This window comes from Carassius auratus, chromosome 6, assembly GCF_003368295.1.
Source record: "Carassius auratus strain Wakin chromosome 6, ASM336829v1, whole genome shotgun sequence".
In the NCBI taxonomy this organism is placed as follows: domain Eukaryota; kingdom Metazoa; phylum Chordata; class Actinopteri; order Cypriniformes; family Cyprinidae; genus Carassius; species Carassius auratus.
The window spans coordinates 19,000,047-19,013,766 of record NC_039248.1 but is presented as its reverse complement, the minus strand read 5'-3'; the positions used below and the strand labels follow the sequence as shown (position 1 = coordinate 19,013,766).

The following is a 13,720-nucleotide window of genomic DNA, read 5'->3' as shown; positions in this document are numbered from 1 at the left end:
AATCATAAAAATAGACACTTCTTGACTAAGTATTAATATTATTAAGAGTCAAACACCTTGATTTTTGTCTGACTTAAAACTTCATTGTATTCATTTTAGTAATATTTTTTTACTGTCATCGTAAAGTATCTATTCAGCTGCTTCCTAGAGGTATTTTGCCAAAAGGGAGTTGTAACTGTGATTTAATATTGTTTTACAACAGGAAGGAAACATGTTTAATGACGACATATACACTACAATTATACAATAATGCAGCACACTTTATGGTGGCAGTGTTTTCTCCAGCTCTTCTGGTGTGTTGCTTAAAATGAGTTCAGCCAAAAACTTGCAGAAGAAAAAATATTACATTTTGTTGAACTTTAAATTTTGGGTGAACTACTGTGTCTCTTGTTAAAAAAATAACCTAAGATATAACTGTTCAAAAGATGCATTTGTAGCATTAATTATTTACACGAATCAAAAACCATTTTGCTCTCTAATACTTTTGTCAAACTTCAAAGAATATTTTAGCATGCACAAACAAATACACAAAAACACTGTATATGAGAAAAAAAAAGGTTTTTATTAGCTGTTCTCCTTTTTGACAAATGGAATGAATCAAGTTGGCAGATTATGTACATAATCGAGTCAAAAATGTGTTAGAAAGCCAAAATGACAAGTTAGAGAAGCAATCTTTTAGAAAACAATCATCTCCGAGTAATTTAAGAAAGAAAAGGTTTACGCTGTCAGCGCGCCCCTTGGTGGAGAGTTAAAGGCTTGTGATAGAGAGTGGTAAAGCAAATCTCTCTTCAGCTCTGGGCAGTCGACAAGTTCACACACATGGAGGCAAGAATCTCCTAGCCTCTAACGTTTACGGTTCATGCTAACTCTTGACATTTTCACAATCCCAGGTGAAAACAGAAAGAGAAGCCCTCTCCTCCGCTTCTCGTGTCAAAGACTATTGCTTTTAGAAATCATGCACGTCACATGACAAAGTAAATATGACATAACTACACAGGAGAGCGAGAGATAGCAGAAGACTACAAACTGCCAACTTGAGTTTTATTTCATATTGTTTGAGCAGATGCAAATGGAACACCACCATTCAGCCCGTGTGTCCTGCGTGTCAGTGTTTTTGCATAAAACAAACCCTTAACAACAAAAGTGATGGTGGTAAAAGTAAAGGAAAATATATATTTATATATCTATTTATATTTATTTTTATTTACATACACGCATATTCATACGAGTGTATGTTTGACATTATAAAGAAAATAATACCCATAGGTGTGGAGTTTAATTAAAGCTCAATATAGACTTTGTTATAACAAAATAGGCAGTATACTGAGGGTTGAATATACATTACAATTTATACTCTCTTATTTGCATTTTGCATTTGTTTCTTTAATAAGAATATGTCATCACCTGGATTTGAAAGATAATTGTAAGCTGTTCCTTTTCACCTCGACTAAAAGCTACTCCCCATTTGCACCTTGATTAAAATGTACACAGATTGTTAAGACAAATAGACATTTAATATAAAAAGAAAAACTTTTGTGCCAAATGTTTTCGTCCTCTTTGTGCACTTGTGACAAAACTGATCAGCTGCTTAAAATTAGTGGGCTGCTTGATTTTACAAGATCAACGAGAGGAAACAGAAGTAATATGGTGGCTGCAGTTCACGTAGCTCAAAAACATAAGTTAACTGAAAAAGAATAATTCAAAACATGCTCTTAATGCAAAAACGTGCAAAGTGTGGCTTTATGCCTTTTCAGAGACAGACATGAAAGCGTTAACTTCTGATCATGTATGGAAAAAGAACAAACCAAAATGTATATAATGCATTAACTCATTGGTTTTCCTTCGAGCAAGTCACCTCCCTTAAACATTAAGGAATCTGTACCGTATAATCTGTCCAGTAAGTCGCTGGTTAGGCATGTCTCCCCCGACCGGAGGATGAAATGCGGAGATTGGGATGCGAGTTCTAGACAGCAGTTTCAAAGAGAGGCATGAGAGAGGAGAGAGAGCGGTGGCCGTGAGACCACCATGACCCCAAGCCCATCCAAAGAAAATGTATTTCCTATGCTCAGGGGTCAAAAAGCCAATGCAAGAAGCAGGCCAGGTTAGTGTAAAAAAAAAAAAAGAAATAAGAAAAAAAAATAACCTACACTAAAATAAGGTTTATTTGTCTCCAGCCATCTCACAATTTCTCTTTGACTGGTACCCAGATGAACGTCCCAGACTGCTCCTCGATGATCTGCTTAACCTGGTTGTAGATCTCTTCTAACGTGTCCCCTTGTACAATGGCTGAAGGAATGATTAGATGAACATCATTAAGTATCATACATCTCCTTGTTCAATGGAAAAAATATCTCTCAAAAAGTTCTCAGGAAACATGGGACTGGATACAGTCTGCCCACAACGATTTGGTAGCAAATGCTGTCACTCTGTAGTAGAATTTGGAAATATTTAATGAAATAAATACAAATAGTTGCTAACGGCACCTTGGAATACTTCAAACTATTGTAAATAAAAAAAAAAAAGGTACATTTTGTTTTTTGTCCTAAGGTGCAGAAACATAAGCAACAATTATTTTCACGTTCATTGCCCATTGCCATTAATGTAATGATGTATGAAGCACACCTCATCCAGAAATAACTTCCAAACCAAGCAGCACTTTTTCTTGGACAATGTGTATTGCGAAGTCTATGCGAATTAAGCTAGTGTTGCTACATTTCATGTTTACATTGTTACAGCAGTATGAAACTCAAAGATCTTTTGTGTAAGCATTAAAACAAAGAAACCAAATGTAATTTGCAGTGAGTTTGTTTTCAAAGCTCTGTTCCCACTTTTTAACTCAAAATGATTGCTTACTCTTTTAAACGCAGAGTACGGCTTCGTTGCAGGACAGGTATACATGAAAATGCAGAAAGGGCACAGCTGATTCGGATGTAAGTTCACTCTACTGTTCTCACCGGTGAAGTGCTCTAGGAATTCCTGCTCCAGTTTCATGGCTCTCTCATAGGTCTTCCTGCCTTGCTCCTCCATCAATCTTTTATTCATCTCTCTGAGAAGGACACAGAGGACATATTACTAGCGCCTATCAGTCAAAAAGTGATCAAGATGTAGCATTTATTGTGGCTTTGACAGTAAAAGTAACATACAAAATATTCTCCACCGATTTGGGTTTGACGAACACCGCAATGGGGAAGAGCTGTGCTAACTGGAGTCGCTTGATGGCATTGCCTGAGACATCCAGGATGCAGTGCTTGCCCTTAAAGAACAATGAAAAACAGATCGTCATGCGAGAAATGAGGAAAATGGTGCACAATGCAAATCTGAAGGTCGGCATGATACTCTCTTTTTATTACTGCCATAATTTCCTTTATTACTTCCTAACAAATTGAACTTGTTCACCTTTTCTGCAACCTCTCGCACTGACTGCACGCTCGTCCCATACAGGTGGTTGTTATATTGGCCGGCCTCGATGAACTTGTGATCTTGAATGTCTTTTTCCATTTGTTCCCGTGAATTAACAAAATGGTAGTCCCGACCATCAACCTCATAGTCTCGCTTAGGTCTAGTCGTGTCTGGTCAAAGAAAAAAAATGACCATGAAAACGACGCAGATGGTTATGAAATTCTGCAGAAGAAATGATAAAACCATGGTTATGTACTCACGGGGAACACATGATCCAAACTTGTCCGGGAACTCCGAGATTAGATCGTCATTGATCCGGTCTTTCATGGGTCCAAGGATAATCACCGGACGAGCATAACTCACTGTAAACCACAATAATTACACACCGACACAGTTAAATGAAGATATATAAACCAATGCACCAAAATATAAGAAAGCCATTATGATAGACACTCACCTTCCTGTTGCGTGACTGTCTCATATGAGAGGACATATTCTTCCTGTCCACCTAACAGAGACAGAAACACTGATGTAAGCTCGAAAGTTATTATGTACTGTGTAAATCTGATGTTGAAATGCATTTCTTTTGCATTCATTGCTATTCATTTACATGTCAAACATATTACTTGGTCACCCTATGCTTACATGCTTTTGTTTTTAACAGTAGTCTCTCATTTTCACTCACTGTTCAAACGAGATTTAAGAGCCATGTAGCATTAAAGTTCAAGAGGTTTTTCAGACCACTCGAAGTGAATGACAGGCCGGTTACAAAACTGTTGAAAGACACTGACTGTACAAATGACTGTGATTGTTATTTGAAGGTAATATTCCAGGCCATAATATTCTGCGTACCCAGTATGATCACTAAGCAAGGTACACAGATAACCAGCACCTGTTTTATTACATGAGACTACCATGTATGGCAAATCATATAACTAGCTTATGAACCATAAAGCCTAGAAGAGTAAAGGGAGCTTCTGCTGATTTAAAACAATGCAATGTGTTGCAATTATCACATATTTTGCTGCTGCATTTTAAAACAAGCTATTTTAAGATTAATATTTCTTTATACGAAATATTAAAATGAAACTGTTTTTGCATAAAATGTTGGTCTTAAATAGTAAACATCTTTCAACTGTGTGTGTGCATATAACATAAAAGGAAAGCTGAGGGAACAATGGGAATTAAATACTCAAACTGATGAAACTGATGACAACGTGATGAAAGGAAATAAAGGGGAACACAAACTTACGGTAACTACTTTCACTATCGCTGGCATTAGAAGTTACATGCTCTGAAACCATAAAAAGGGAAAATGAACACCACAGACAGAAAAACAAGCTTTGCAGGAATATAATAAACAAAATACTAAGTGCGGTCACCAGCAGATGGCAGTGTTAAGAACCTGTGCAGGACATGACTCGGAGGCTTTGAAGCTGATCTTGTTTTACTCGGTTTATCACAAAAATGCTTGTACAAAATGAGTTTGGTAGTTTTATCTGTATGAAACATTTCAAATCATCTAATAACCTCTGAATGCATGTAAGAAACTTTTAAGGGGTCTTAACACAGTCATGGTGCGCTGAACACTGATCCACTCCATCGCCTAAAAGAAGACTAGAAGTCTACACACAAATACTGAACATCCAGGTATCATGGAAGATTGTATATAACTTCACATTATATAAACCATGCTGATCTCAACCCCCTCATGTTCTGTTGTTCTGTTTTCACACTACCTAACATCATTTGTTTTGTTTATATTTTATTTATTGTAGAAGTAATACCATTATTCAGCAAGCATACAAGGATATATTAAAATCTATTTCAAATCACAGTAAAGACATTTATGTTGAAAAAAAAGCTGTTAATTTAAACTTTCCATTCCTTCAAAAAAAAAAAAATTATTTTCTATGGCAGAAATAAATTACATAATATATTATATATATATTTGTGCAAATAAATGCAGTACTGATACAATAATTCTTTCAAACACAGTTTAAATATTGATGACTCCTCCCTCAAAAAAAAAAAACGTTTTAAAGTATCTGCTTTCTTTCCTTCATATTGTTTTAGGGTTTTTGATTTGACCAAGTAGTAGATATTATTGCAGATTGTTATATCACAAAGACATGCATTTAAAAAAAAAACTAAAAACCTTGTGATTGTTGTTTGAAAGAAATCCAAATAAAAAACTGAAGGGAGTGTGTTCTTTGTGTCAACATCAAACAGAACACGAGCGTTAAATTCCTTTCTGACTATGGCATTATTTGCATTTGTCCCCAAAAGCACATACCAAACTCATCTCCCAAAGCAAAATTACAGCAGTAACAAAGTTAAAAGAGCCCACTCCCCAAGCCCTGACCACTTTTCTGACCATTTTGTCTTTCACCAGGATAAAAATAACTTGTGCAACTGCTTAGTGTGGGGAATAAGTAAAGGAAAAAATGTGAGTTACACACCAACATTTAATACTTTGGGTTAGGCATTTGTTCAAAGCCCTAAACCCGGGGTTCCCAGGGTTTTTTGTTAGCCGAAACCCTTAGAAGTAATATACTGAAATTGAGCATTCCCTGAAATTTTTAGTTAACATTCTAATTTGCATGTTCACAGTTCAATTTCCAATGTGGTTACATTTCTTATTTTTCATATTAATTTGTACAGTGTATTACTTGTGAGTTATCCTTTATGATTATTTTATTGTTATGTTATACTCATCTTACATATATTCATATTATTCACATTACTGTTTTATGTTACTCAAATACTATTAAGTTTTATTCATTTGTTCTTCTTTATTACTGTTATTTTCTTTATATTCCATTGACAGTGTATTTTTTTCTTTATTTGACATCAAATGTACATTTTGTTATGCTTAAGGGATGTTTGAACTTAATGATGTTGGAAACTTAATTCTCTGCTGAATATTTTTTATTATATGCAAGGATGTTTGCTCAATTTGTCTTCTTAAGATTATTATACGTACTTGCATTTAGATTATACTCTATCATCTGTGACTGTCGTCATTTATAATTTTCAAAAAATAAAACATTTTACTTAAAGACTTTGCCTGCCTGGCAAACTTATTTTTAATTTTAAAGCTATTGGAAATAGTTACATTTAAGGGTGTTATGATACCAATATTTATCTCTTAATTTTTTTCTATCAAACACTTGAGCTTTTAAAATGTTAAATCCTCAATTTTTTATTTTGACAGAATACTGGTTTTGCTCATTTTGATAAAAAAAAAAATGGTTGGGAAATCAAAATATAAATATAAAAAATTAATGAAACAGACTATATATTTAATTAAATCACAGTCTTTCATGATTTCATAAGATATATCACTATTAGGTTTATTTCAGTTTTCAATTATGTTGCACAATTTGTTTATTTTAATATTCCATTCGATTGAATTACTTTTTAATCAACTCACAAACCCCTTGCAGTTAGCGCACAAACCCTCATTTAGGAAACCTTACACCAAAGAATATGAAATATAATAAAGATATAATAATCACCATAATTTAATCGATGCATTTATAATGCAAATTTTGTTAAAGGGACAGTACACCCAAAAATGAAAAACACCCTCACATCAAACCTGTATGACTTTATTTCTTCTGTAGAACATTAAAAAAAACATATTTTGAACAATGTTTGTAACCGAACAGCTTCAGTTCCCATTGACCTCCATTGTATTTTTAGACCATTCAATGTAAGTCAATGTGAAATTAAACTGTTTGGTTACCAACATTTTTCAAAATATCTTATGTTCTGCAGGATAAATGCATACAGGTTTGGAAAGACATATTTTGGGGTGAACCATCACTTTATGCAATACTCTAGAAGAGTTGGGGGACAGAATTTACTGCCCCAACAAATTCTATTGTATTATTGTCACTTTTGTAAAACAACATAAATTATGCCATTTCTATAAATGAGTAAATTATGAAAGAAAATTCGTTTTTGGTTGAACTATCACTTTAAGAGCAGTAGACTTAAAGGGGGGTTGAAATGCTATTTCATGCATACTGAGTTTTTTACACTGTTAAAGAGTTGGATTCCAGTGCTAAACATGGACAAAGTTTCAAAAATTAAGTTGTATGTTTGAAGGAGTATTTTTGTTACCAAAATACTCCTTCCGGTTTGTCACAAGTTTCGGAAAGTTTTTTTCGAGTATGGCTCTGTGTGACGTTAGATGGAGCGGAATTTCCTTATATGGGTCCTGAGGGCACTTCTGCCGGAAGAGCGCGCGCTCCCGTATAGCAGAGCACTGAGAGGCTGAGCACAGCCTGATCAGAGCGAGAGCGTCGCGAAAAGTCACAAAAGAAGTGTGTTTTTGGTTGCCTGGGCAAGACAACCCTGCACAGATTACCAAAAAAAAAAAAACAGCATTAAGGGACCAGTGGATGGAGTTTATTTTTACAGAGCATCAACGGAGTTGTGCAAGTGTTTTTGTTTGTTCCCTGCATTTCGAAGATGCTTGTTTTACAAACAAGGCCCAGTTTGACGACGGATTTGCGTATCGTTTATTTCTTAAGGATGATGCAATCCCAAGGAAAAAGGGTCACGACCGTGTGTTGGAACTGCAGGCGGTGAGTAAAACTGCTTCAAATATCTCTGCCTCCTTGTTAGTGCGTCCGCCTACCATGCCAGAGACCCCGGTTCGAGCCCCGCTCGGAGCGAGTCGTTGCTGCTGCTGCTCTAGTTCAGTTTCAGCCTTGGGATCTGATTCTGGATCATAAATAAACGGCTGAATCTGACTGTAAGCCATGGTTTGTTTTGGATGATGGTTTTTTTTCCTCACGGTAATGTCACAACTTCCAAGCGCTCTCAACGCAAAAGCCTACTGGCGCTCGTGATTCTTTAGCTCCGCCCACACGCCACGCCCCCAGCCGGTCGTGTTTATCCGGGAAAAATCGGTACAGACTATCTTTCTCTTATGAATATAATAAAACTAAAGACTTTTTGGAGTTATGAAGGATGCTGTACTACTCCATAGCTACTCAAGATTAACAGGATATTGAGTGAAAACGAGCATTTCACCCCCCCTTTAACATGTTTAGAGTATAAAGCACAACAAAGGAACTGAACATAGCACAGCTCTGCAAAGCTTGTGTTTTACAGCCCTCTAGACACAACACAGGTTGCAGACGCAATACAATTCTAACCAAACATCACTGCTAAAGGTGCAAAACAGATTTATGGGGAACAAAGGGAGTTTGGTGGGCCGGTGGGGTACTGTACGTCTGCTGTTGCCTTTGTGGACTTACTCAAGCCTTTGTCGTCACTCAGGTCCTGTGAAGCAGTCAGCAGAGAGCACGGAACAAGAGAAAACCACAAAAATAACAATGATTACTGGAACAACACATCACGTTTTACCAATGAACATTGCTCCTGCCTTGCAACAAACCCAGATAAGTAGACTTCAATGGTTTTCAGTGGACATTCTGTCCCTACATCAGCTCAGATCTACCAAATTTGCCGTCACATTTAGGGTTGTTGCAGAAGCAAGAGTTTTGTTCAGTGGTGTTGGCGTTGCCGCGTGTGGCACTAGCCTGCCCTGTACACGCTTAATGTACTTACGGTCCACATCACTCGTTTCCTGTTCGTTGGGATCCTTGTTCTTGTAGAAAGGGAATTTTCGAGAAAAGAGGTTCTTTTTACGCTTGTCATTGAGTGAATGCTGGGAAGGAGGAGAGGGAGGGATGGAGGGGGGAAGGGGGGGCAAAAAAGGAAGAACAGATGGAATGGTGTTGGGTGTCTAGTTAAAGTATGAACAAATGCCCAACTTAACAGATGCCCATGTTATTGACTCTATAGCCACCGCCATCCAATAGAATGATGCTGGAATGACAAAAATCACTAATGTGAAAACTTATAAATAGATATTAAACCAGATCTTGGTTTGGAGATGGCAATAGACACAGTAGAGTTTATGAGGGATTACCGAACATCAGATAAATTTAAAGCGTAGTTACCACAACCACGGTTAGCAAGGTGGGTTTATAGCACAAATACAAGGACATGCAGACCAGGCTCCTAAATACGCTAGTTGATTTAAGTTAGTAATTGGCATTGATCGAAGGGTTTTGGACAGGAACAAAGTTACAACACGCTTAAAAAGATGGACAGATGAGTAGCAGGAAGAGAAATAGACATCAATGGCAAGCGTATACATCTTTTTGTTCACTGACATATTCATGCACTCATGCTGCATTAGTGAATGCAGTTGAAAATGCTGAGACAGTGAAGAGTGGATGATGAATTGGTCTGGTGCTTGACACAATACAGCTGCAAAGACTAAAGAGTTATCATCACTAGGACTGGGCAATTCATTTGTGTGAATTTCGACAATATATTCTGTGGTCATATTAAATGAATCAAACATTATGAATATTGCCATGATTTTAAGGAGCTTTTTTTCTGTTTCATATATATTTTCTGTTACATATACATATATATATATATATATATATATATATATATATATATATATAATTTTGTATCATTAAGTCAGAGCAAGTATTTTAATACTGTGATATATCTCGAATGTCATCAAAATGCTGACAAATATTGTTATATATAATACCATTGTAATACAGTCTATACTATCGTTCATGTTTGGGGTTGGTAAGATTTATTTTTACATTTTTCTCTCTTATGCTTATGCAAAGAAGCATTTATATGATTAAAAAATACAGTCCAACAGAAATTATTTCTGTAATGGCAAAGTTACAGTTTGAACAACCATTACTCGAGTCAGCAATTTCAAAAGATTCTTTAGAAGTCATTCTAATACTGTATATATATTTTTTATGATTTAAAATTTTTTTTTTTTCTAAATAACAACATTTATTTGAAATGGAAATATTTTGTGGCACTGTATAAGTCTTTACTGTCATGTAGCGAACTTAATAATGAATTGAATGTATCCTTGCTGAATAAAAGTATTATGTATAATATATATATTGTTTTTTACATTTTTTTTTTTTTTTTGCCATATTGCCCAGCCCTAATAGTCACATGCAGTTAAGAATCCTCTCACAGGAGAGAATAGTGAACAAACATACAGGATTAGTACACTACACTACAATACAGTAAAAACGGATCTGAATTCATTTCGCAAACAAACTTTCAAAAAGCATCTCATTCATGAAGAATGATTCATCACTTCACTGCTTTGTTAGAGTTTACACTTGCCAGCTGTTAGTCATCTTATGTGAGAATATTTTGGGCTTTGGAAAAGTCACAAGAGAAAGGTGCAACAAAATGTTTCTAATGCTGTACTTCTTGTTAGCACTTTACATCTCAAATTAGCATAAAATAACAATGTTTCAAAATAGGCTACAAGGCGTGTTCCTAATGGTTTCTGATTTCTGTCAAATTAAGGTCAGCATGACTAAGTAAACCAAATACATTTTTTACAGAAAAGGCCCATTTATTATGTATTAGTCTATAAACAGCTGCTTTTTAAAGGCATTAAAAGCCTGTTTGTGCCATGCCAGACATGGTAAATATTTGAGCAGCAAACACTTACCCCTTTGTCTCGAGACTTGGAGTTGAATTTAACCGTCTTTAACCTGGCTCTTTCTTTTCTCTCCACCCTGAAGACATTAGGACAAGTATTTTCACTGTTAATACACAACAACTGTCCTGAGTTCATTATGCAAAAGTGTATAAACAACAAAAAAAAGTATGTTGAGAAATGTATGAAGCCAAAAAATGTTTGCTTTTTGCAATGACAATGATGTTGTTGTAAGACATAATTGTCTTGAGAAGGAATAAACGTGGAATATGCATTATTTATCCCAATATTATCCTTAAAATACATGTTTTTATGTTTGACTGGTAACATTCACCAGACGCTGATCTGACATACTCTTTAGGGAGAGTTTACATGAGACGCTTTGTTACAAAAACTGTGCTTTGACGGATCTACAGTAGATGACATCTAACCTCCAAAATCCAAATATGTTGAAGTATCGTGAAATATGACGCAGATCAGAAACTTTGACCAAGAGAAATCCTAACTTGTTTCTAAAAATACAGAGCATGGCTGGCTGTCCCCTGTGCTTCAAGACCAAGCATCATCAGTAGAGAGACGAGACATTTTTAGAACGAGGTGAGAATTCAATTATCGAGTTTCTATCAGCATACAGTAGAGAGAAACACTCACAGCATCACACATCAGTGCTGAAATATGAGGCTCTAATAAGACATGGGCGACAGTAAACCCATGACTTTGGCCAAAATAGAGTAAACTTGTTTGCATCTTTGTAAACTAAATCCAATAAAACACGTTTTTTACTCATAACATCTTATATTTCATCTGTCAGTTAAGTAACCAAATATCTGATAATACTTTATTAGGGGCAAAACTGTTGGTTGTGGTGGAAAAGTCGTCAAGACTGATGTGCCATTGTAATTTTTGATAACTTCGATCTTTTCCACGCAATATATAATAAACGCTTTTATGATTATTTGACTCTTCGTTTAAAGCCTGGGAATGTGACGAGTGTAAAACTATGTAAGCTATACATAAAATACATTTTAAAAGCAGCAAAAATAAATAATGAAGGCATAAAAGTCTCAGAGCAGACTTAAAAAACTAAATGAAATAAAATAAAATCCCTGGCACATAAAAGAAACGCTCTTTATTGAAGAAACACCCACATTCTTCAAATAGTTTTTTATCTCTAGCGGCTGAGTCAAAAACCCTCATCACACAGAGAGAAGAATTTCTTTTACTTCAGCTTTTATTTATGCAAGCATATAGTCTCAAATATGATCATTCTTGGATGCCATTGTGCAGATGTATGTGTGCTCATTGCTCATTATTATAAATGAATAATGCACGGCAATTAAACCAAAATGAAGAAAGGCAGTGAACTGAAACGGAAGACATTGTGAAAGAAACATTAGGGAAAAGACTATGAGTCGTGGGTAATGTGGCATTAAACACACAATTGTGTTAATCACTGTAAAGAGTTAACTGAACTATATTTCTACAGTATGCTCAGTGTGCTCTGGAATGCATGGGGGCACAGCCTACCTCTTCTTGCTGGGAATGACGCCCATCTCCTCCATCTCGCCATCTGGAGTCACATGCCGCGCTTGCCACCACTCCTCGTCCGAGGCATTCAGGACATGTAGGATGTCGCCAAAGTGGAAGTTCAGCCCCTGACTGGGCAGGCCGGAGTCTTTCGTTATGTCATAATCAAACAGGGCTCTGGAGGAGTCAGAATGTAATAAAAGTGTATTAATGAAAATATATTTTAAAATATGGTTTTGCTTTCCAAACACCCATTTTCCATTAGTAGGACAAACTGATAGTCCCGCCCAAAACTCAAGCTATTGGTTGTGCTAATGCTGCAAAGTAGGGCTGGGCGATATATCTAATGATATGATCACGCACAAAAATTCAGTAAATCTGGTCCCGTGATTACCGCTAAATCGCCATCACCTGCTTTCAAATGGTGCGCATTCAATAGACAAAGCCGTAGATCACTGACAAGCTACGCAATATTGCGTTCATTATCCCAGATGAATCGCCTTCGATAATGAACGCGATATTGCGTAGCTTGTCAGTGATCTACGGCTTAGTCTATTAAAAGCCACTTCATTTAAAAGCAGGTGAAGGCAATTTATTGCTAATCGCGGAAGCAGATTTACTGACTAGATGTGCATGATCATATCGTTAGATGTATCGCCCAGTCCTACTGCAAAGTTTGACTGGTCTGGGTGTTTAAAAAAAAAAAAAAAAGTATCTTTTTAATTCGCCAAAGAATTGACATTTCTAAGGTTTATATTATGCTAGAATAGGAACATGTATTTTAAAAAAGCACTTCAGTTTTAGAGAAGCAGTAGCAAGAACAGCCTTTATTTTAAAGGTGAGAGGGAAGGTAAAATTGGGGCATGTCAAACAATATCACAATTTTCAGGGGGAGAATAAAACCTTTTCTTAAAAAAAGCCCAATAAATCAGACCGACACAACAGCAAGAAAAGCCTCTAGAGTCTAAACTGTGCATACATGAGATTCTTTGAATATTAAACAACAATAAAGACCGTTCTCTAGCCTAATGCTAAAGTTATTATTATTATTTTTTTAATCTTATAAAGCAATTCTTTCATTTGCCCACAGACCGATTCCCTGAGATGTTAAGTAGGCCACTGCTGTTCTGTGCATGTGTGCATGTGCATTTAAGAGAACTGGAGCTGAAGTAACTAGCTGCCCAAGCTCTTGACTAGCTTATCTCTGTTTCCTCATCAATAATGAAGCACTTCCAGGAGGAAGCCAGGGCATCTGAGAAGCTT

The 13,720-nt window shown here is 36.0% G+C and overlaps 1 protein-coding gene across 10 annotated transcripts in view; it reads right to left on the bottom strand.

Moving 5' to 3' along the window:
* Positions 1 to 541: 541 nt before the first annotated feature.
* The window catches only part of dlg1a (discs large MAGUK scaffold protein 1a), a 118,489-nt gene continuing 105,310 nt past the window's right edge, over positions 542 to 13,720 (bottom strand). For 6 of the 10 annotated variants that reach the window (XM_026264534.1, XM_026264551.1, XM_026264583.1 and 3 more), the window contains 10 exons: positions 12,458 to 12,634; positions 10,943 to 11,009; positions 8,989 to 9,088; positions 4,652 to 4,693; positions 3,857 to 3,907; positions 3,660 to 3,761; positions 3,397 to 3,569; positions 3,144 to 3,253; positions 2,955 to 3,046; positions 542 to 2,286 (listed from right to left, as the gene is read on the bottom strand). In XM_026264534.1, coding sequence (XP_026120319.1) covers positions 2,180 to 2,286; positions 2,955 to 3,046; positions 3,144 to 3,253; positions 3,397 to 3,569; positions 3,660 to 3,761; positions 3,857 to 3,907; positions 4,652 to 4,693; positions 8,989 to 9,088; positions 10,943 to 11,009; positions 12,458 to 12,634 — 1,021 coding nt within the window. In that variant the 3' untranslated portion in view covers positions 542 to 2,179. Of the gene's footprint in view, positions 2,287 to 2,954; positions 3,047 to 3,143; positions 3,254 to 3,396; positions 3,570 to 3,659; positions 3,762 to 3,856; positions 3,908 to 4,651; positions 4,694 to 8,675; positions 8,701 to 8,988; positions 9,089 to 10,942; positions 11,010 to 12,457; positions 12,635 to 13,720 lie in introns of all 10 variants that reach the window. The other 4 variants (XM_026264542.1, XM_026264566.1, XM_026264558.1 and 1 more) reach the window with 2 other exon arrangements.